The sequence below is a fragment of the Anneissia japonica genome, unplaced genomic scaffold (genome assembly GCF_011630105.1).
Source record: "Anneissia japonica isolate Jap-2015-1 unplaced genomic scaffold, ASM1163010v1 scaffold652_len952628_cov199, whole genome shotgun sequence".
NCBI classification, from domain to species: Eukaryota; Metazoa; Echinodermata; class Crinoidea; order Comatulida; family Comatulidae; genus Anneissia; species Anneissia japonica.
Genome location: NW_022757608.1, coordinates 173,995 through 199,321, shown reverse-complemented (window position 1 = coordinate 199,321; position 25,327 = coordinate 173,995). Strand labels below are relative to the sequence as shown.

Below are 25,327 nucleotides of genomic sequence, written 5' to 3'. Positions count from 1 at the left end.
TTTTCATATTTTCTTTCGATATTTCATTACACCATATTATGCAAAAACATAGAACAGGTTGAATAAAAGAAACAGAAAATATATTCATAATGTTAAGGTTTACATTAAAGTATTTCATTCTGCGTATAGTTACCAAGACATTTGTGTTCTGTTACAAATTCAACTGATTTTCCTATGATTTCTAACTGCTCATGTATAATATCAGATTTCCTAAAATCAATGATAATTTCTTTTGTTTTATCAACATTATATATCAAGTAATTGTTTTCGCACCACAAAGCGAACTTTTCTACGAAAAGCTTATAGGCCTATTTATATTAATCCGAAATTAATCCGAGATAAGTCTGCGTATTTAATATGAAAACACTTGGACGGATCATTAACAGGAGAAACGAAATCATTAGAATAAAGTGAAAATAACAATGGTATAAGTGCACTGCCCTATGGTGCACCTGTGTTACATGTAAGGGGTTCTGAAACAGTGTTGTTTAGTTTAACTCTCTGTGTCATGTTCGTTAAAAAGTCCGACACCCACAAGCTATGAATTGGATTAAATTTTATGGCTCCAAATTTATCTATACAGGCCCTTGATGCGTTTTTAATACTACACAAGAACCAGAAAAGTACATTTGCAGAGCACCAGAAATTTATTTTGCACTTTGTCCAAAGGAAGTAAGTCGTCTAGCGTTCCAGTGTACCTCTGTGCTTCAACATAAATGCACCACAATCCTGGAGCCCCACAAGTATGGCTGGGCCAGATTGGTTCACATTATTTTTAAAAAGACACCCAAGGCTGTCACTCAGGAAAACGGAGGTAACAATTTTGGCTAGAGCCAAAAATTTTAATGAAGAAAATGTGAAACATTTTTTCAGACAGCTTAAAGATCTATATGATGATACAAATTTACACCATCAGATTTTTGTAATGTGCCCAAAATAGCCATGACTACTGTTCAAAAGCCAAGGCAGGTGGTAGCAGGGCAAAATATTTGATTTCATGTTACAGCACTAAATAAAGTTTTCCCAGGTGGGTTTAATCGTCCATATCTGCCTAAAGATAATGAAAACATAACGCTTTAATTATATTAGTCTAAGTAATTGTTTTTTTTTTTTTGTTTTTTTTTTGTAAATTAATGGCTGTTCACATTATAAAATTTCATGTGACAAATACCTGCAATTTGCTCATGTATGGACATGATATGAAAACATCATTTCCTTAACTAGGAAAAACCACAAAATAGCGTCACTTGGGGCTTGCCATGCCAAATCCAGCATCAGTGACAAGAAAATTGACCTATTAATATATTCATATTTTCTACACTTTAAGCTAGAAAATGATAGGTCATCTTTCTGTAATTAACTTTTACTGAACTACTATTGCTAAAGTTATCAGTAAAAGTTATGCTAATTACTCAGTTAACATTTAATGACAGCATGACCAGCTCTGGTTTTGGGATGGCAAGCCTCATATTATATAGGCCTATAAGTTGGTGTTTGGGAAATAAATTGCATTGAAAGACCCATCTGAACAGAGCATTCACTGGATTTCAACTACAGTAATGACTTGAGATAGAAAGGTGGATGACTCAACCACAAAACTACATCCTCTGTTATGTTTACATGTGTTAGAAATTTAACATTAGGAAGGTTTCGCTCGCTAACGCATACAGTTAGTGTGACGGATACGTCATCATTTTGACGTCATACGCTGGCTGCTATCCGCTAAACGTGTGGACGACACGCATATCTCACTCACTACAGGTAAGTGAAAAACGAGTAGGAAAATTTTGGATTTCTAGTAGGATCTTCGTTTATTTTTTCACATTTTACATTAAGTGTAAAAAAAAAAATGTATCTTTGAATACGTACTGTACGTGCCATTTTTGTGACATTTGAAGACAGCACATTACGATAGGATGCGCCTCATTTTGGGGTTTCAAAACGTCGGTGCTTTGACCTTGGTGGTGTCAGGAAATAACAGACATTTCTGGGCAACAAGGTAGTATTTTTCGGCTACAATTTTCAATTTGAATTTCCAAAACCTTACATATACTAAAAAAAAAAGCATAACGAGAGAAGAGAACAGAGTATAGTAAGCCCTAGGCTATGCTGTGATTGCGAAAATCACAGAATGGCTACGAACCGTTATGAATAGCTAAACGTATGAGTACACGTATTTGTTCGCGTGCGAAACCTCTCTATTAGCATACATATATCATATAGTATTATTTTTTAAAGTTTCATATAACAAATATACAGCATAAAATTTATAAAATAAGTACTTAAAATTGCAGTTGTCTGTATTTATAAAATTGGAATGTATTCAGTATTAAAAATATATTATATAGAAAATTCTTTCATTTCTGATATGACCAATCATTAAAATAAGATGATTGAAATTCAATATATAAAAATTATATGAAATTATATATACCGTAGTTCCTTGGGGATAGTCCCACCTCGGGTATAATCCCACCTCTGACTTTACGCCCAACTCCGCGTACAAGCATTTCCATGGGCAAAGTCCCAAGGTATAATTTAGGTGAGTAGGCCTAGGTCTAGGATTTGGCTCCGAATTCGGCAGACTTGAAACTCTTCCAAATGATTAGACCAGAAATTGGTCGCCGTAAAGTTGAACACAGAGCCCATTCTTGTAAATTCTTGTTGTTTACTGTCGCTAAAATAAACAAGATCGCTAACTGCGGCTAAAAATAGGCAACACAGTGGGCTGATCGGATTGTTAGTTCCCAGCATGAAGACTCAGAGACTCTCGTTGCTAAAAATAACTTGTAACATCATGCATTACAAGTGAGCTGTGCATCTTCACATGCAATGGGTGATTGGTTGGATTGGTTGTTGATGGGCAAAAAAATAACCTACGACGTGAAGAAAGTTTAGGCAAAGGCTGGCCTAGCTCGAGGTAAGACCAAGATATGGTCTTTCTAGGTAGGCGCTTAGGCCTACTAATTAGGGTGTTCCCTTCCCTTTGATGTTCAAATAAACTCTGATTTCTTCAGCAGAATATAGTTTTGTATGGCCATTGAATCTTAGGGCAGTTGTTTTAATGCTTCTGCCACATCGGCAAAACGATCATCATTTTCATTCTGCTCATGCACTAGGGAATCCCAGGGTATAATCCTATCACCCAAAATCAAGCCAATTTCGCGTTCAGTATATATATATATATATATATATATATATATAATTGTTTTCATTAATCAAAAAATATTTTATGAACTTTTAAGTGTTACTTTCTGGTCTTGAGCAAGCACTTCACGAAGAGACAAGAGAGCTTTTTTCGATCCTTTGAACCTTCTGTCAATACTTCGTGAAGTGAGCTGTAGGTAGATCTGCAGTGCAAGGTATCCAATACGCTCAGTTAAAAATGCGGTGATGTATGCAGATCCATAGGCTGCAGCCAACCTACGAGAGGGCCGCAAGTACAACTGCCGCTTTTCTACACCATCACCCTATAGAAAAGGAAAATAATTATGTTATCCGTAATATAATATACTGTCTCTATAGAAATCTGAAAAGCCCCTCATAAATGTAGATATAAGAAATCTCAGGTTTGGTGATGTTAGTATCTTTAGGAGCTGGCAAACCTTTGATTTTGAAAAGTGAACATGGGGAACACTTCTAAGCATTTTTAGTTAACTAGTGTCTCAATAAACATCACTGTACATCAATGATGTGTCTTCTTTTGTACCAACCTTCAGAAGAAGCCATGGTTGTTTTTTTTTTTCTATACTGTGCATCGCTGTTCATTAATATTATAAAATGTAAACTTACCTTCATTTGCATTTTTATGAATTTCTCCATATGTTGACTACACTGCTCCCAATTTTCGCCTTTCTTCTGCATGTGATCTCTTAACTCCGCCTTACATAACTGCAATAAGTCAACCAGGTGAAAACTAATGAATGAAACTGTCGAGAAGACAGCGAAAGCTACGGTAAGCTAAACCATAGACTCCTAAAAGGTATCTTATACTAATAACAACAGAGTCAAGTAACAACATGCATGCTATCAGGTGAAAACTAGTTAAGATAAAAGGATCAAATTTAAATGTTTACCTCAAATTGTGCCATATTTAAATGAAATATTTAAAAAACATCCTTATATTTTAAAAATTAGTGAATTTTCAGGATATCCAATCTGACAGTGATTAAAATCATCGTTGTCCTTTTCAGAGTCTTTTCTCATCACAGTTTCCATTTGTGTTTGTTTTATTATTTTTAACAATCTGTTTCAAAACATCACAATATAATAGCTTATGCATGTTTTTTTTTTTATATATTTAATTCCAGCTGTATACCTAATAGCAATTTTGTCTATGTCAATTTTACATTTTAAATCTAATATACTCTTCCTTTAAATGTAGCCATGTTTAAAATTAAACTTTAATAGGAGAGTTTAGTGTAGGGGATAGGACTAAGCTATACTCTATTTTCAATTTGGTTACACTTGATAATTAATAAATAATGTGCTGCCCAAGACTCAATCAACCCAAATATCTTAGCAAAACCTATTTCAAAACTAATATACTAACCATGGAATTTAGCCCTGGGGGTTATAAATTTACCAACCAAAATGTATTGTGGTAAGTGAGCGATGGCAGGTAATGAACCCTAAAATTAAGTAGGCCTACTGTATGGTAAAAAAAATTGTTAAACCCCACTGACCCTCATTTCCAAATATTGCTATGCAATGCACTATTTTATTTTCTAATCTTTTATAGTACAAAAAAAATCCTGCTCTATTCATTGAGCATGGGTACCTCACACTTTCTTACTGGTTTTAGTTAATTTAATTTTTGTTTATTCATATGTACTGTACAGGTCTCCTTCCAATTAAAGACCACTTTTGGGACCTGGGTTTCCATGATCTTTAGCAGCTTTGGTCTCTCATTAGAATAATAAACATAAAAGACATTTGTTAATTTGGGACCACAGAATAGTGGTCTTTAATTGGAGTGGCCTTAATAAATTGGAGGGTCTTTCATGGGAGGGAGAAATGTATTTCTATTTTAAAGATTGAAATTAAATAAATCAAACTTAATATTAAAATCAAAATATATTGGACTGACTGCTGCTATCAATATATTATCTTCATCTTAATCAACATTTAGGATTATTCAAGTTATTACAATAATTATCATCATTGTTTTAATGCTCACCTCAGAAGTTTGTATGATATTGCTTGCTAGCGTCTCATCAATACTGTATTTTATACATAAATGCAATGTTTCATACGCTACCTGTGTTATGGATAAACAGGCGACCTCTATTGTCTGAAAGTGCAACCAAAAACCCAAAATGAAACCCGTCAGTAAAATGTGTCATGAATGTTATGACTTGCCAGTGCAGATGTGAGATGTAATCAGTTATTATGACCAATTATTACATTAATTGGGTGATAGTGGCACAAATAATAACAAACAAAACTTAACACATATTTGGGTAAGATATACTGTATATTCCACTCACATACTAGGCCTACATGACAAAAATGATTTACATTTTTTTAATATAAATCTATTTTAAATTTAGATAGTAAAGTGTGTTATTTCATAACAACATTATACAGCAGTACACAAAACAAGGAAACATACATTACAGTACATAAAAAAGTTATTTTGTGTTACAAGATATTTTAAGAAAACATACATACATTATTTAAGGTTAACATATTAATTTTAGTATTATATAAATAAATGCCATTTTGTATTATACAAAAAAAAAAAAACAATGAATGACATTATAATGAGCTGTTTGATACACCTATCTAGACAGTGTAATGACAGATTACAGTAAATAAGCCATAAAAATGCTCAATCAAATTACTTAGCACCCTTTACAAAAGGCATCCACTCCAGAAGCCTGTAGTTATACCACCTAGGTACTTGAAGAATGTTTACTAGTGTTATACCCTGTTAACAATTGATGAAATGTGAAAATACCTATGTATGTAATTATTCATCAATGTTCCAAACTTGGTTTTATCATTGTTTCACATTGTTATCTACTGTATAAACATAATACAGTATGTCCTCTATTATTATTAACTTTTTATGTAGAGCTGCATTTTTAGGTAGCTTCGCTAAGACAAAGTATTTGTTACCACATAAAAACAGTATTTAGAAATTAAAACAGACATGAGAAATATTTTATAACATTATATAGACCCATTAAACACAAAAACTGCTCTGGCTTCAGGGGATTCGCCCCCGACCCCACCGTTGCCCTTAGGCAGGCCTCTGGACCCCACGCCTAGAGAACCCCCCCTTGAAATGATCTGGCTACGGGCCTGATTATTATTAACTTTTTATGTAGAGCTGCATTTTTAGGTAGCTTCGCTAAGACAAAGTATTTGTTACCACATAAAAACAGTATTTAGAAATTAAAACAGACATGAGAAATATAAGCAAAAATACATAATAAAAAGACAAGTTTAAGATATTAGAAGCAGTGCTAAATATAAATATAGTATATGAGCTACACATGTGAAGAAAGCACGATGAAAAATGTCAGTACGTAACATAGACTTTCATATACCATACAGATATGATCTACAATAAAATGCGAGTAACATAAAATTAATTCATCTTGTTTCAATTATTATTTTAGTATGTACTATACTGGGAAACAAGTCTTTCCTCAGCTTTTTCTATTTTTTTTTTGTTAATTAATAATCAAACAGACGGTTTCAAGAATTTGTCCATGTTTATTATTTTAGTATGTACATACTGGGAAACAAGTTTTTCCTCAGCTTTTTCTATTTTTGTTGTTGTTAATTAATAATCAAACAGACGGTTTCAAGAATTTTTCCATGTTTAATATTTTAGTATTAAGCCCTGTCAAATCTATCAAATTTTATTTGACAAAAACATGTGACATGCCTAAATATGGTCACATCATGACCATATATAGGCACATCATGACTATATATAGGCACATCATGACCATATATAGGCACAACATGACCATATATAGGCACATCATGACCATATATAGGCACATCATGACCATATATAGGCACATCATGACCATATATAGGCACATCATGACCATATATAGGCACATCATGACCATATATAGGCACATCATGACTATACATGGGCATACAACAGGTTTTTCGTCGGAAAAAATTTGATAATCTGGACAGACCTAATTATTTTAGTATTTTGACACAGGATGTAATATTGTAATATCAACAATGCAAGTTATGTATGACACGGAACCAAGAGCTATATAGTTAAACTACTTGATTTCTAAAGATGACTATTCCTGTATATTAAATCCCAACATGATCGTGTGTCTATTGTGACTAATAAACAAATTACTGATTGTCCACCACCAACAAAATTTCCAAAATAATTAAAATGTTAAAGTCTGTTTTCAACAACAAACTTATTCGCATGAATCGATAGTGTTGGTTCATGCGCATTTCTATCAGTTTTCAACGAAATCAGTAGTTCGAACAGATTCTACTGTTTGTGATGCAAAAAAACGGGCAACCAATCAAAGCTCAGTGGAAAACAGACTTCACAGAAGTGAAAATGAAATTTGCCATGACAGTGAGACAGGAAATAAAGTGAGAATTTTATATGACCATGCTCTAATGCTGGTGTATCTACCAACATTCCTTAAGCTACTTAAAAATAATATAAACATTCTGGAGAGCTGCAATGTAGTATGAAACTTTTTTGTGTCTAGATTAACTAACTACCAAAGCATATGAACATGTATAAAAAGTATATATAAAATCATCACTTTAGAAAATAGTTATGATTAATGAAATAATGAAATGTCCCAAGTTGTCTAAACCATGAACCTGCCCTTAAAGCCAGGCTCTGGAGGAAACAAAAATTGTCAATATGGGAGCGGTTAATGATACAGATTTTTTAATATTTAAAAACAGGTGGAAAAAGGACGTAACAACCTTTTTTCCACCTTTTTTCCCCAGGTTTTAAACATTCAAAAATGTCTACCTCATTAACCACTCCCCAAGTTTTTTTGTCAAATATGCTTTTTGTGTCTCAGAAAAATCAGTTGTACAACAAATCAAAAATTGTTTTTCCTCCAGAGAATGGCTTTAAAAATGAATCAGCTATCTAATAAACCCTGTAATTAATTAGAAAATTCAGTACATAACTGAATGATGGACTCGACAATTTACAAGTAGTTATTTAGCATTCACCTTAGCATCCACAATTTCTTGTATGCCTGATAGTATTTTTGGCGGTGCAACATCTTCCAATTGTTTTTTAAGCTTCCGGAAGGAATACATATTGTCATGGTAATAATCAAATTTACACTGAAAAATGAAAAAAAAAAAGAAAAAAGAAATATTTTTAATGATTATTTCTAAATTAAATGCCTAAATAGAGAAGGCATTCTACTATATAGAGGTGTATAAGAGACAGGTACATAACTGAATGATGGACTCGACAATTTACAAGTAGTTATTTAGCATTCACCTTAGCATCCACAATTTCTTGTATGCCTGATAGTATTTTTGGCGGTGCAACATCTTCCAATTGTTTTTTAAGCTTCCGGAAGGAATACATATTGTCATGGTAATAATCAAATTTACACTGAAAAATGAAAAAAAAAAGAAAAAAGAAATATTTTTAATGATTATTTCTAAATTAAATGCCTAAATAGAGAAGGCATTCTACTATATAGAGCCAACATGTGGTTCTGATGGCTGGCCACTAGTAGCACTCTTTTGTCAATGATGACTTTTGTAAATGTATCTAAAAGACTATCTACTATGACAAAAAATTATGAATTTTGGATTTTCGGGAAACATCAAAACTAAGTGAGGCATTTGCCTCAAAATTGAGACATACTGTTGACATTGAATTACTTGGACCACCTTTTTTACATTGTTCACAAATTTAGGGCAATCTCACAAAAATTCTGACAATAATACAAGTTCATCAGGTTTGTAGATGAAAAATAAATATAATTTCTTTTAAACAAAACCAAGTATCTGTGAAAGTTTTATTTTTAGATTTAAATGTTTAAAAAATAAAAATTCACCTTCATAATGTTGCGTGCAAGTTTAACTTGCACATTGCTTGACGGACTAAATTTTTTCAGACCGCTTACACACATCACAAACTTTGTAAAGTGGTCCATCAGATCTCCCTGAAAAAAAAAGAAAGTTTATCTTATGTCCAAATTATGAAAACTACTTTTTAAAATATATTTCAATAAAATACATTTTTGCTATTAAGCACAAATCAACAAATATTTATAGTGTCTTTAGTTCAAATTTATTGATTCAAGAAACCATTATTTCTTTTTTACTACAATAGTCAATAAACTGATCAACTGTAAAAAGCTAAAACTAAATCTAAACAATTTAAGCATTATCATTACCATTGATATGCATATCATCATATCTTTCTTTTTAATTTACAACTTAATTATATAGGATTTAATTTTCATAAGTCAGTTTTTAAAATTGTCCTATTTACTACAATTTATCTAATAAAAGTTTAAGTATTCATTATTTTTACATTCCTTTTTCACTCAATACTCAAGTGCACCTTTTATGACTAATACAAATAACGTATTGCCTATCTGAAAACAAGAAAAAAAATCTTAAAGTATTTAAAATGAAATTTCCTTGTACTTTATACTGGATTACAAATTTTAAAAAAAGATATGTTCTGGTCATAGGTAAGTAAATAATTTAATATAGCATATTTTTTTATTAGACTGTTTGGAATCTTAAGTTTGTTTATATTTGTAAAATTACATGGCGTAGTAAGGTGTTGGGCTTTCAATCAAGAGATTGTGGGTTCAAGACAAATGCTCATCCCATTGCTTGCACCCTTTGGTTTCAGAAATTCCAAATTAGACAAATGTCCAGACATGGGACTTTTGAAAATATTGCACTCTAGGGGTATGGGGCTCGATCCCCTCCCCACCCCCCAAAAAAAATCAATTTTGTAAATGCTTGCAAATGCATTCAGGATCTGCATTTTTCCAGGAGAATACATGCATTTTAGGTCATCTCCAATCCAAACATTTCACACTGGCATAAGCTGGCAGTGTAGGTGTCATTTGATTTTATCCGAAAGTGCTTTATAAAACAATACATTCAGTGTTAGTGGAGCTAGTTGGTATACATGATGTTACCATGACTTTTTAAGTATTGTAGTAAGAAGAGGGCTACAATAATCACGAATAGGATACATATAATATAGGCATTTAATTTATGCATGAGATTTTCATCCTTCAGCATGAGAGCACGAGACAGACCCAAATGCGCGACTCTCGTAGTTGGTCTGCAGTTTGTCTGTTTGTTTTTCTTTTTTTCAGGAGTATAAATAGGTACCGGGTGAGAGGTAAATGATTTTTCGTGCATGCATAACTACGAATAATCTGCTGGGAGATTTTGCATGGTTGATTCTGTATCCAATGACCATGGAGAGAAAGCACTCCATATCCAAAAAAAGGTGCTATACAAATTGAAGATAAAATAAATATTACATTTAAGTAAACACATTTAATGCAACCAAACCTGTGCTTTTGCCAATGTCTGCATGTTGCTACGGTTGGTTGGCAGAGTACGTGGGCTAGAAGACGTAATTTCCAATCCATCTACTAACTGCTTGTACTGTAAAAAAGTATTTTATAAAATAAAAATAATATTAATTATTTAAATTATAAATTATAAGAGCAAGCATCATGATGATGAGCCATTGTCAATAAAGTTTTAAGTTAACTTTTACATCATCTGCAAACAAGTCCCTATTATTACCTGTATCAATATATAAATCGGTAAAATGTTTTATGTCAAAATAAAAGGATGGTTTCCACAAACACAGCTGAATGAGCTAGTGGTATTAATGCGAGTGTTGGTGCCAATCAGAGCATTATAATTCAACTTGGTACTAATAAGAAATATAAGAATAATAATATTGAAAGGTTTTAATGGAAAACAAATGCTGTTCTTACAACTGGGAGCTGGTCATCGATCTTGGACTGTACTTCACTTATGTGTTTATGAACAAACAACAGCTTTGTCATAGACTCCAACAGCAGTTCCTGCTGTTCCGCCTTCTGAGCTTCCTCCACCTGAATGTGTTCTAAGATTTTCTTGCAGAAATTGCAAACACGTAAATAATGATGAACATCTGGTTCAACTGCTGGACACTGTAACAGGAAGTTTATATTGTATTTATGAAATGGATATTTTCATTATATAAATCATGTTTATTCTTATTATTTATACTTGAGATAACCTTACAGGGTGCCATTAGGTAGAGTAGGCTTGAGTATTTCTCTACAAATCAATGTGTGTATATTAATACCCAAGTGCCTAATTGCAATAAAGCAGCACTCTTGAATAAGGGCCAAAGCAGAAATGTAGGTAAAAATGGCCAGAAAAAATGGCCCCTGAAAAAAAAGGCCCCGAAAAAATGGCAACTAATTTGATATTAGATTCTTTTTAAAAGCTAAGTTATTTTATTTTTTAAAAATGCATAATTTATGTTGATTTAATTTTTGCCATCTTTCAGCCTTTAAGTAACTTGTTAAATCAGTTTTATTACTAAATTTTTTTATTGGGGTCACTTTCACCTACCTGTCATTTGAAGCTGTTTTTACTGGGGCCATTTTTTCCAGGGCCTTTTGTAAGGGGTCATTTTTTCAAGGACCACATTTTTACCGTACACTACCAAAGCAACATGATTCTATTCTTTGCTATTAAGCGATGCACTTGAATAAATGCCAAGGAAATAAATATATTTATATTTGAATAAAGTTTGCTGTGTTTAATCAAGATCAAAAGTTCCCTGATGTTTTTTGTCAATTCAATTCAATTCAATTCATTTTTTATACAACAAAAATACATTTGAAACAAAATTTATTGAGACATCATTGGGACACGATTACAGTAGGTAACACATTTTTTTAAATAATACTAACGTTTCAAGAATTTAGATAGAGCTATGAACAACACATTGTATCATTTTAAAGGTTTGTGAAAAGTTTTGCTCCCTAATAAATGCCTTTTTGTATAAGCGCAGAAGTACACAATTTCAAGTATAGATAAGCTAATCAAAAGCGCTTTTAAAGGGTTGAAGAGATGTTTTAACAAAAAAGGCTTCTAGGTCAAATATTTCTTTGTACATGCCTCCACCATCAAATATTGTGATATAATTAATCGTAATATAAATATAAACAGACTTTGAAAAGCCCCATCAAGTATCAACTGCTATACTAACAAAACTTAATTCTTGCTTACTCCAGTAACCTTGATCACTGCCCAATGTGGCACATCACCAAACTTTTCCCGCTCGTGTTTGTCAGCAACAAACAAAAGCAGATCACGAGATGAGCAACGGTTGCAGGTGAGGAGACCGCAGACTCGGCAGTTGTGCTTCTGGTTGGCAAGGTGACGGTTGAAACTTTCCTCACAAGTCATACATGACTGCTTTTGCTCCTTGATCTGTAACAACACAAGATCTAATTGATTAAATTGAAAATTAAATAATATTAACATTTTAATAATCCATGGCTTAGCTCAGCGGTTCTGAAACATTTTGGCCAACGACCCAAACATCCAGGTAATTTGCTGTGATACAGTATTACAAAATTTTGAACTACTTCTTGTAAAGATGTTTGTTTGTTTGTTCAAGCCAAAGCCCAATTATATCTATCACTCCACTATCCAGTACACATCTTTTTCCGAGGGGCTTTAGATATTTAATTTATGAATGCATGTAAATATGTATTTCTTTCTGCTTTTTAATCTAATCCCCTCCCTGTCTCTATCCCTACTTTCCTTTATACAACCTCATCCCATCTTTCCTATACTTCACTACTCCTGTCATTCCCTCCATCTGTCCCTCACTACCTCCTTCCTTCATTTCTTAATTTTCATTCCATTAATTTATCAACCTTACAATATTTTAACAGAAACGTCATTCACTATTTGTGTAAATATTATCAGCTTACCGTCCAGCTTTTGGCTTTCTGCCATAAAGGTACTTCACTTTTAGTGATCAATCCTTGCACTTTATCTTTCAAGTTTGAGAGTTTTTTTTTACCATCAACAGCTTCCTTTTGCAGGCTCCCTGTATACCCATCAATCAATCGATTCATTTCACGTTTTATCTGATGACTTCAAGAATACCAAACATACAGTACAATAAGTTATTCATTTTCAAAAATTAAATTTGCATAAACCTTGAACGTGGCGTAAAACAGGAGACATTCTGATTTTTAATGTGAGGAAATATTCTTTAATCATGCGTACAGTTTTTAACTCACACAGGATCAATAGCCCAAATGCCAAAGGATGTTTCTCCAACTAAAACAAAAGAGTAACAATGGTATTGAATAAAGGACCGACTGCTCTCAAGGAGAAACTAAATCTCACAAGTGGAGTTCTTGGTTGTGAGAACAAATCCTGCAAAACTGACAGGAATTAAACCCATGACGCTGGGATTGGAAAGTAAGCATCTACTACCAAGATATTCAACTCCAAAATAAACTCACCATTTTATTTTTCTATGTTATCAATAACCATTGTATCTATGTTATTAAAGACCATTTCATCTGTTTTTTAAGACTACTTTTGACAAAAGCAGCTTAGCTCAGTCGGCTACACTGGTGATCTTTTGGTCCCCGGTTCAATTCCCATCGCTGCTCTGATATTGCAGCTAAAGGGCTGAAATGCCAGTTACGATAGCTCACTATCTTTCGGAAGAGACGCTTAAGCCGTTAGTCTCATGTGCACTTATGGCCCATGTGCATGGTAAAGAATGCAGTACAAACTTCAGAAAAGAGTAGGGGATTGTCTCCCGATCTCCTGATGATACTGACCTATCACCACCAGAAGGACCCCAATGAGAAAATCAGACGTTCGTGAGTTATCCTTGGTGCTTACAACGAATAAATCTATTCATCCATCAATCTACGTTATTAATCACAATAGCACTTCAATGCAGCTACCATATTATTACACATAGAGGACCACAATCGTGTCGTCACAAAACCAGGTAGCACCCCATGGACGTTGGTTACCATTCATTATGCCTGAATGACTTCATAATCTTAATGGTTTAGAATAGGCTTTCTGGAATAGGCATTTTAAAACCTAATAATTTACCATCAAAATGTACTAAAAACATAAAAAGCTTGCATTATATTAGTTATCGAACACACATTTAATCATCAATTAACATTTACAAAGAAAAAGGGATCAATGGTTTGTCAGTGTAGAAAATGGCGTTGGTTGAACGCATTATGTATCACCGATAGCAACGGAGTAGTATCACATGGTAACGTGACGTAACACTGTAGTACCTGTCTCTTATACACATCTGAATGCAGTACACACTTCAGAAAAGAGTAGGGGATTGTCTCCCGATCTCCTGATGATACTGACCTATCACCACCAGAAGGACCCCAATGAGAAAATCAGACGTTCGTGAGTTATCCTTGGTACTTACAACGAATAAATCTATTCATCCATCAATCTACGTTATTAATCACAATAGCACTTCAATGCAGCTACCTTTTTCGAATGCCAATTTGAAGTTGTCCAGCATCCAGTTCTTGTTGCTGGTTGTCTTGACGACATCTCTTAAAACAATCAGTCCATAAGCGTCGCTGACCCACATCCTGGGGTTCAGAGTTGAAGCAATCTTCACATACCTAGAAAATAAAACCAAAATATATTTTTTAATTAAACTGACAATTGTTATGATATCAAAACATACAGAATAAAAAAAAATCAAGGTAGAAATTTATTAGCATCATTCTGATAAAATCAATACCAAAAATCCTTATGGTGTGACCTATTAATCATAATTAAAAAAACTATACTGTTTTTCTTTAAAAACAGGCTCATTTCAAGCCTTTTATATTTTACCTGATGCAACCGTCCATTTGGGTCATAATCAGCTCTTGCCGATAGCCTCCTCTGGTATCGCACACATGCTTTGCAGAACACCTCACCACATCTTAGCAAAAGAAAATAATAAGTACTATAGGTTTAAATATCCTTTTCTGTAGAACCAATGTGATAAACGGAGTACTTATCAAAATGTTTTGAGTTGTAACAAAAGTCTTTGCCAACTGGCTGGTGGGTTGTTAAAAATTTAAATCTAAGTATACAGTAACTAGTTGAAATTATTGAATAAAAATTATTGTCATGAAGTATTTCTTTCTCTCCATAATAATATTTTATTTATTTTTGTAATTATTTAAAAAAATTAAATTTGCTGTTTTTCTGATTTTTCATTTTTTGAAAGCTGAAGTTCTGCTTGTTGGTATTGTCAAGACGACGATTATAAGAAGAAATCTTTCTTCCACGATCAAATTTCACACTCAGTGTTATCGTGATGTTATCATCAGTCTAAACCCACAAAGAATGCCGCCTACTAGTGAACAGATTAGTAAGTTTCTAAAAAGGTTCGTATACACGAAGATTTGCTGACATAACAGTTGGGTTGACTGACCTAGATGTGTTTGCGCATTGTGGTAGACATGGAGCCAGACTGTTTTATAATGGTTTTATTGAGGAATCTTTCCTCCATAAACTGCTAAATTTCAGGTGAACAATTTAACGATTTTAATTGGGAATCAACATGGATGGAATCAACATGCTACAGTATTAAAATTATTCTTGTAACTTCAATTTTCTTATTATTAAGCCATAAAGACAATTTCTAATGTTAAAAGAATAAAAACATTTTTCTATGAATAAAATAAAAAATTATCATTTTCATACATAAATGATAATCGCAAGCAGTAAATTTTTCGTTGACTAATGTCCTACACACAATTCTTGCACTCGTCAATTGGCAGCAAGTGCAAAAATAAGACAAAATGAGACGTAACCACCGAGCGTATGCTGTGGTTACGCATGGCCTGCAAAGACCGGACATACGATGTGTAGTCGTGTTCAGCAAATATCTAGGAAAAAGCTGTTACTTAGTTGGCCATATAGGTGGGTTTATACCTGAGAATGGGCTTATAGCCGCGTACAGTAAGTACGGTATATGCCATAATAATTCAGAAACAATGTTCTACGGTCCTATTAAGAAATGACAACGCCAAGGTATAATATGTCCTTTGCGTTGTATTTTCCCCGTTGTTTGCCCAGACCAATTGAACGATGTGACTGACTCCCCAGATTACTGCATAATCTCAAACAAAAAGTGGTTCTACTCTGATTTAATATAAAAATGAGGCATTTTTGTAAAATAAAACCTTTCAAAATGAAAAGATCAGATAAATTTACGTAATAATTGATAAAATGAATGCGTTTTCTTCAGCGGTTATCAAAGGCGAGCCTTCAAAAGTTACTGAAGTCCATTTTAGAAATATGTAAATACACTGTGTAATTTGAGTAATGCCACCAGGCATTAGAGACCCAGTTTGCAGCATTCATTGTGCACTACCACACTCCAAACACCTGTGAAAATCTTATCAGCAAGGTGCAAACTCACTGTTCTATATATATTTTAATAGAAATTTTTTTAAATGGAGCCCCCCACTCCCACCTTTAACCAACCAGCTATCAATTCACTTCCTTGACCAGGGTTGTTCATATGAGCACATGAAATATCATGAAGCCTGTTTCACCGTCCTATAGGCAAGACTTTTTAACACCTTGTTTAGCAACAGCTTTTTGCCCAGTGAGTGCACCCTCCACCACAAATTTTAGGGAAAAACCTTTTTTATTTATTTTTATTACATCCTCCGCTCCCCTGAAATCTCCAAAAATAGGATTAAATATTCATTCCATAACTATAAAGATTTAACACGTTCGATGCCATGTACATGAATTCATGTTTACTCAGGGCACAAGGACGCGAGTCCACACCCATGCATACTACAGTACTATAGTATTACACATAGAGTACCACAATCGTGTCGTCACAAAACCAGGTAGCACCCCATGGACGTTGGTTACCATTCATTATGCCTGAATGACTTCATAATCTTAATGGTTTAGAATAGGCTTTCTGGAATAGGCATTTTAAAACCTAATAATTTACCATCAAAATGTACTAAAAACATAAAAAGCTTGCATTATATTAGTTATCGAACACACATTTAATCATCAATTAACATTTACAAAGAAAAAGGGATCAATGGTTTGTCAGTGTAGAAAATGGCGTTGGTTGAACGCATTATGTATCACCGATAGCAACGGAGTAGTATCACATGGTAACGTGACGTAACACTGTAGTACTCTTTAAACTCGTTGGCAGTGATAACCTGGACCAGAACACGAAGTCTTGTACTAGAGGTTCAGGGAAGAGCCCGGAAGTAATACTCTAACAATAACTACCGTATGTTTGTTCATGTTTCAATACAGTTGATGCAAATGATTTTCATCAGGGCCGTGTGACCGGTGATGAATGTTTGGGGAAAAAAATTTCAACAAAATACTGTTGGGCTGTATATTGTCCAGATAAAATTTGGTGTTGAGGCATTTTACAGTACAAACATATTTTTTTCAGGCATAGGCACAAACATTTTTTTCCAGGCCTGATTTTCATTATGGTTTGCCTCGGCATATGGGGTGGAAAAAGAATAAAAGGCTTGGCAGTCAATGCTTTAAAGCTTTTATCAATCTCACATACTACATTGTTCACATTCATCAAAACATTTTATTTTTATTGTCTCCTCTGCCTACAAAAATGTGTTCGCTAAGCAAGGTCTTAAACATAATATGTCTCGCCATAACTCAATAAATTTTCAATCAAAACAGAAAAAGAACTTACTTCCTACAGTGATGCTTCCGTTGAGTGATTGTAAAGTTCTTCCGACACTTTTGATTCACACAATTCAACCGCACATCTACACTAATCCAATGGTGCTTAGATATTCCTAATAATATTAAACAAACATGATGGTTTTAGCAGTGCCTAACTCCATCAAAAAGATCGCTAGTACTAATAGTAATAAAGAGTTCATACACCTTGGTTCACAAAAATGTTTGCAACTTTTCCATGTGTGCGGCATGACCCCAGTGCAAAGTGGAAGCACTTTTCCAGAACTAATTGTATTTTCAAGGTCCTGGAAACACTGAGATGATGAGCAGGATCCAGTCAAGCATTTGTCCCACAATATGTGCAATTACAAACAGCAATGATTTTATTCCTAAACCATATTGTGAAATATTTAAAAACTGTTTTAGTTATAAGGGTCCAAATTTCTATAATTCTATCCCAAATTTTATTTGTTTACGTTTGTCATTTTTAAACAAAAACTTAAACAATATATTTTGTAATTTTCTTGTAATTGTTTTTGTAACTTTTTAAATTACTGTTTGTTCAAATTTTAACAAATTATCTTTAATATCTGAATTTTATAAATTTGTCTGTAATTAAGTGATTCTCGTTTCTATTTCATGTATTATTTGAGGGCCGCTAATGATCAGCAATGCTAGATGGGTTACCCTCTTGAAATATAGTATTAAATAAATAAATAAAAGATCAGTCTCTATGATTTTCCAAAACCTATACAGTATGAACCCTGGTAATAACACACAAGAAACATAAATTTGATGTTGACATCATCAGGTATAAAAAACTAAGGTCTGGTGTGCATAATAATAATTTATGTGATTGGAATTTTTAATTTAAAGTACACAATAATAAACATACAAAGTAGTTAACAACCAAAATATTAAATTGGCTTTTTTTTTTTTTTATCTTAAATTGAATGCAAATAACTTTAACAAAGTGTACAGTATATTTTGCCGGTTAATTCAAATTTTCCTACTGTGTATTTAAGGTTAGGGTTAAAGTGTGCCCGCACTAATCATTACAAAAATGCTGTGTAAACGAATAGGAGTTTTACCAGCTAAATATAATAATACCTCATACTTATATAGCGTGACAATGCGAAGCCTCAATGTGCTTTACAGCCACAAACACTCTACTGCCACCAACTTAAAATACACACATAATTGTTATTCTTTACCAGATCTCTGAGGCTCTTGTTGTTTTCCATCTTTATGTTGATCTACAAATGTGTCCACTTGATTCTGCACATAGTCCCATTGTGCTGGTGTTGATTGTGTTGCTGCAGAAGTTGCCCAAGTATCCATATCCTATCTGTGGATACAGAGAGTTCTGAAAAAAAAAGCTGAAAAAATTACAATACACAAACTTGAATACCAGTGTACAAATGCAACATGGTTACATCATGGGTAAATTTCCTGCACGATTAAATTCTAAACACATTACAGTGTCTGCAAAAGTTTGTGCTTCAAATGGACAGTTCATTTTATTCTATTAAATTCCGTAGAAGCCTTAACATGGTGAAGAATGTGTAACTTTTTTGCAAGGGTTGCACAGGTGGAAAATAACTCTGGCATAGAAAATTGATTCAGAAAATTTTTTTTAAATTGTTTAATCGTCATTAAAAATGGTCCGTTACATGCAAGATTTTACCAGGGGCCCATACAAATTGCAGGTAGCAATTTGTTTTCAATATTTTTTTTTTTTAAATAATAAATACTATCATGGGCCCTTAATAATGGCATGGGTCTTCTAATAATGGGCTCCCCCCTCCCCCCCCCAAAAAAAAGTTTGTGCCTTCGGCATAATCTTTCTCGCGCTTCGAGTTCATAACTGGGGGCCCACACCCCAACCCTTGGACCTGTTACAGTTTCCCCTCTTGGATGCCCCGAGTTGAACACTGCTGTTAGTGTAATGAACAAAGCTATCAAAAATATGCTTCCCTTTTATCAGTTTGTACTTTAAACACAAATAGCATTAAAAAGTTTGACAATTAAATTATAGAACTACAATGAAATCAATAATCAGTCTGTGGAATAATGCTTCCAGTGATTTAAAGCTCTGGCCCTGTTCCAAACTTGTTCAGGTTGTAGTCATTGCAATCTCTCATTTGTGTCATCAATTTTTAGTAACAAGGGTTATTCCATTTATGTAATGTGTGCTTCTGGAATTTCCCGTTTTCTTTGTTTATTTTCTTTGTTTATTTTCTTTTATATTTTTTATATTGAATTTAAGGTGTGGTTCAAGAAAACAACATGCATACTGGTCAAGTTTTACAACTAATATAAATTTCATATTAATAGCTGGCCAGGCCTAGCAAGAATGTACTAGAAAGTGGTCTATTTATAAATTAAATTGCTTTAATAATAATGTCCAAAACACATGACGCATGCCTACTTACCTACTGTAGGCTAGGCCTATACATAGTACAAAATCATGAACTTACCACTTCTGACTGGCCCACTGGCAAGTTATGTTGGGCTATCTCTGTACAGTTATTTGCAATGTATCTTGGCTAAAGGCCTTTTTACAATTCCACATTACAATTTATTTGGTTTTTCAACCAGGTACAGTATTTAATTTCAGTGCATTTAGTTGTTACAGTGTCACTTAATCAATCTCTTGTTAAAATCTCTGCACCACACAGTGGAAGCATTTTGACCATACCACTATACTTAGAGGTGAATACGAAACAGTAGTCATAGATAGGCCTAATCATAATAGATAAAATAAGTATTTTGAGAGAAATCTAATTTTTGTATCAAATGAATCATACATTATGAAAATCTCACGTCTAAATGAATTTAAAACAAACTTTATGCTAATTAGATTTAACCCAAGTTTAGCACCTACAGAATAATATAATGGTTGAGTCCATCTAGTGGGAATGAATTTAGCTTTTTGTATTTCTCTTCTCCTTGGTGGGGTATATATCGACTCAATAAATTGAATAGAATTGAATGCTAAAAAATCACAACTTTAAACTTAAAATGTTTAACCTACATTACAATGCAAACAAAATTATCATTATATTCTTTTGACATGCCATAGTGCATTCTAAAAAAAAACAAAAAACTCTTATTTGTTTCTTTTGTTTTCTATAAACAATCGCTTTTTAGATTTTTTATCGTTATCGTTGATAAACAGGCCTTAAGACTGTAAGACTGCAAAGTTTAAGGTTAGTGTGAAGCCAGCTCCACCAATCAACACCTCAGATTTATGTAAGGTTCTGGGAACAATATCAATAGCCAAATGGTTTGTTTTAAGCAAATATTGACTGAGAAAATGTATTTATTTTTTCTGCTTTGCCCTATCATGAGTTCACCGGGAATCTCCAAACGCCGCTTATTCTTTACCATTATTCGATGTTGTCAGTTCCAGTTGGCCTCTCTAAAGAAGCGGGCGTTTTGACGAAACATATATTATCTAATCCAATAAATTTTTTTCTTATGACAGTTAAATACTGTAATTCTAATTTTACGTAACAAAATAGCTTTCAGAAGTGATTTTCATAAACATGATCACAAAAAAATGAGCAAAATGTTAATACACAGGATGATCGCCAAAATGACGTTGCTTAAAAAGATTCCAACGATGCCTCTAAGATTTAATAATTAAAAACAATATGAGTCGCCAATAGAGCTGAATAATTGAGGAGCACTTTACAAAAACAGCCAAAAGAAACTGGGATCAGGTGAAATCCATGCCAGACTGTAAAGTAGGCCTAAGGCCTGCATGGGGAATATATCCAAAAGAATTGGCCTAGAAATCCATCATTCGGAAAATAAGGGCTGATTTTTCGGTTCTAGGCCAGATGGTCGAAATCCAGTTTGCCGAATGCCAGATTGCCGAGACCACTTTGCTGAATCCTGAGTACCAGTTTGCCGACTCAAAACAATGAATCCTAATTGGCTGAAGCCCTGTTTGCCGAACCCAGTTTGCCGAAAGTCAGTTAAAAGCAGTGAAACATTGACAGCAGCATAAAATTCAAGATGAAATAGTCTCTTACTCTTATCATGGACCTATTTAATACTAATACCTGTAGGTCCACGTTACCATTACTGCATCTGAACGAAGTAGTGGCACTATTTCCAGGCAAGGGTTACAACCAATGGCAAACCAGACCAAACGCACTTAGGCCTTACAGAAAACGCATTTAAGACAAGATACAATAACCACAAAGCCTCCTTCAGGAAAAAAGCTAAAAAGACTTAACACGGAATTAAGCAAACACGTATGGAAGCAAAAATAAACAAATGTGGACTTAAAAAATTTAATGAAACATTCTCAAACAAGCTAAACCATACAACCCATCATCAAAAACCTGTAACCTGTTCATATGGGAAAGATATATAATTTGCAAAACTGAAACAGCTACATTAAAAAAATAAAATGAACTTGTTTCAGCATGCAGGCATGCCAACAAATGAAAAACCCTATGTGCAGTGGCGGCGCCAGCGGGGGTAGGGGGGCTTAAGTCCCCCACTGGACAGGTCAAGCCCCCCAGTCGGACAGAGCTCGTCGGGCAGTCAGACCATAAAACATATAAAAATAGGCCCACACCAAGCCAACACATGTCTGTCACAGTCTGAGAGTGCCATTTTCGGCCATCCAGAGGTTGATATTCTTTAAAAAAATCTCATTTGGTGGGAACTCCCTCTCAACCCCTTGCTCCAGCTCGAGCCTACGAGCTCAAGCCCCCTCTGTCGGACAACTTCGCCCCCCCAGAAAATATATCCTAGCGCCGCCACTGCCTATGTGTGCGGCCCGCCAAGCAACACTGACTATAAAAACCCCTTGTTTGTTACAGCCCGACACCGATCATATGTAAAAAATAACATTAAAACTGAAGATAAAGTGGTGTAAAAGCACTTGGAGATTTTTGGAAGCTTACTGGAAACATCAAAGTTTGGGTGTAGCCTGCCTGTGTGCTAGATAGCTAGCCACCAAGGCCTAGACTAGGGCCTATGACTATAATAGTGGTACAGCTCTTCCTTATTACTCCAGTGACCAGTCCTAGATTGTCGGTCAATCTGTACCCAAACAAATCCGTACCCATACCAACCCGTACCCACTTTGGTTAACCCGTACACAAATTTAAGTCAACCCGTCCCCACGTTTGGTTAACCCGTAAAGATCTCATTTTGGTTCACCCGTACCCAAAAGATATTTGTATCTGTACTATCTCGTGCAGTCTGTAATATTGTCGTCGCCGATAATAAGGCAAGTTAATACACAGTTTTAATTTTCTCTGTTTCGTTTTCTTTTTCTTTTCCTCTGTGCCTATTATTTAGTGTCCTTTTTTTTCTGTTTTCTCGCATTTTTCATTTTTATTTTTAACATCGTCTATCGTCTCTGCTACTGGTATCATATCAAAATACACAAATTAGTGGAAATATAAATATAGTTTTGATAAACATAAACGTAGGCCTATAAAAAGGAAAACTAGACGCATGCAATGCAGTGCAGGCGCACGTGTGTGTAACAGTAACTTTATTTGTATAATTTTACAATTCAGAAAAGTATATTTGATTCAATAAATTACATTAATACTGTAACAAAACACAGAGGCCTTTATTATGAATAATTCAGAAATTGATTAATATAACTATGTAGTGTACACTTGACATTTCATTTCAGGGAACAGCAAGAAGAAAAAGAACATTATTTTTCAATATTAAACAGCTTCATAACTACTAAATTTTAAAAACATGCTAAAATTATATTCAAATTTATTGTACATACTGTAGTTAAAATTTCTCTGAAACAATAGCAATCGTTAAAAAAAAATACTAAATAATAATCATGCTGAAAAAAAAGTATCGTTAAAAACTAAAATAAATAAAATCAATACTAAGTGTAAAACACGCTAAAAAAAAAAAAAAAAAACGGTACCGGCCTGTGCCAATAACCTCCTAATGTGTACGTTGGCGTTCCATACGCTGTTAATCCCGACCAACGTGTCCAGGCTTCTCTAGGCATAGGCGATCATGAATTTCTTGAAGATAAATGTATTCTAACCCGTATGCTTGGCGTTCATATGATTACTATATAATATACAATAAAGTTTGCAAAATGTTATATTTAGTAAAAATACCATTCATCGAACTTGGGTACGGGTTAGTGTATGCTGTATACAGCTTGACCAAAGATGTGTACGGCTTGACCCAAGATGTGTACGGGTCGAACAAAATTGTGTGTACGGGTCAACCAAAATTTGGGTACGGTTTGTGAGTACGGGTTGGCATTTCATGGGTACGGGTTGACCTGTATTCAGATTAGCCTAGGCTAGCTAAAGCAAGACAGCCTGGCCTAGCCCTAGGCCCCTGGTTAGATAGCAGTGTACTTAGGCTAAGGTTAGGTTAGGCCTAGCCTACTAGTACTCTGTCTCTTATACACATCTAAACAAACTTTATGCTAATTAGATTTAACCCATAAGTGTAAAAAACGCTAAAAAAAAAAAAAAAAACGGTACCGGCCTGTGCCAATAACCTCCTAATGTGTACGTTGGCGTTCCATACGCTGTTAATCCCGACCAACGTGTCCAGGCTTCTCTAGGCATAGACAATCATGAATTTCTTGAAGATAAATGTATTCTAAACCGTATGCTTGGCGTTCATATGATTACTACATAATATACAAAAAAGTTTGCAAAATGTTATATTTAGTAAAAATACCATTCATCGAACTTGGATACGGGTTAGTGTATGCTGTATACAGCTTGACCAAAGATGTGTACGGCTTGACCCAAGATGTGTACGGGTCGAACAAAATTGTGTGTACGGGTCAACCAAAATTTGGGTACGGTTTGTGAGTACGGGTTGGCATTTCATGGGTACGGGTTGACCTGTATTCAGATTAGCCTAGGCTAGCTAAAGCAAGACAGCCTGGCCTAGCCCTAGGCCCCTGGTTAGATAGCAGTGTACTTAGGCTAAGGTTAGGTTAGGCCTAGCCTACTAGTACTAGTAGTAGTAGTAGTACCTGTCCCGAGTCATCTGGTTCGAGGTGCTCAGAAACAACAAAAGTAGGCTACTAATTTATACGTGATTGTATTTGTATAGTATTTCCTTTTCATTATTATACATACGTACATACCTAGAAAATCAACGCTTTATACATGGGGGCCAATGTTGTTCACGAACGAAAATTTGAAAAGAAACCCTTCGACCATAAAAAAAAAACATTTCCGCAAACTTGAAACGAAAACACATGTGTGACGTCTGTTGCATAAAGGTCATCAAACCGAATGTGTATGGTCAGCCACCGGGCCCAAAAACACATCTCAACGCCGACGTGATTGACAGGTATCCGACCAGTTGGTTGGCTGCTGCTTGTTGTTGGTTGGTTTGCCGAATTTATGGCCACTTGACGAAACCAGGTTACCGAAGACATAAAATTCCAGTTTGCCGAAACCCGGTTTGCCGAACCGAACCACTTTTCCGAATTTTGGTCACCGTGGTACAAAAGTAACTTAAGAACTAAACGTAATAAAAGGCAATTATGTAGGCGAAACCGATGTAAAACAAAAAAAAA

At 34.3% G+C, this 25,327-nt stretch overlaps 1 protein-coding gene across 4 annotated transcripts; it reads right to left on the bottom strand.

Moving 5' to 3' along the window:
- Nucleotides 1–628: 628 nt before the first annotated feature.
- LOC117124833 (vacuolar segregation protein PEP7-like) lies at nt 629–25,047 on the bottom strand. 4 transcript variants are annotated; one of them, XM_033271167.1, is made up of 14 exons: nt 24,890–25,047; nt 18,975–19,126; nt 17,771–17,876; nt 14,905–14,995; nt 14,548–14,687; nt 12,984–13,149; nt 12,271–12,474; nt 10,980–11,177; nt 10,543–10,638; nt 9,051–9,158; nt 8,483–8,599; nt 5,180–5,293; nt 3,793–3,891; nt 629–3,470 (listed from the first exon to the last, which is right to left on the bottom strand). In XM_033271167.1, the coding sequence occupies exons 2-14, from the start codon at nt 19,099–19,101 to the stop codon at nt 3,231–3,233; spliced, it is 1,806 nt and encodes a 601-aa protein (XP_033127058.1). In that variant the 5' UTR covers nt 19,102–19,126; nt 24,890–25,047; the 3' UTR covers nt 629–3,230. The 4 variants fall into 4 exon arrangements, with proteins under 4 accessions (XP_033127058.1, XP_033127059.1, XP_033127061.1 ...); XM_033271168.1 differs by having other exon boundaries at nt 18,975–19,139; nt 24,890–25,034; XM_033271170.1 differs by lacking the exon at nt 24,890–25,047 and adding an exon at nt 20,241–20,432.
- Nucleotides 25,048–25,327: the final 280 nt, after the last annotated feature.

Bases quoted from the DNA above. Each gene is read 5' to 3' on its own strand.
- LOC117124833 (XM_033271167.1), bottom strand. From the start codon at position 19,101: ATGGATACTTGGGCAACTTCTGCAGCAACACAATCAACACCAGCACAA. The intron at 8,600-9,050 runs GTGAATTTTTAT...TTCATTTTTCAG, and splicing joins TTGCACGCAACATTATGAAG to TGTAAATTTGATTATTACCA. The intron at 3,471-3,792 runs GTAAGTTTACAT...CCTTTTCTATAG, and splicing joins TCATAAAAATGCAAATGAAG to GGTGATGGTGTAGAAAAGCG.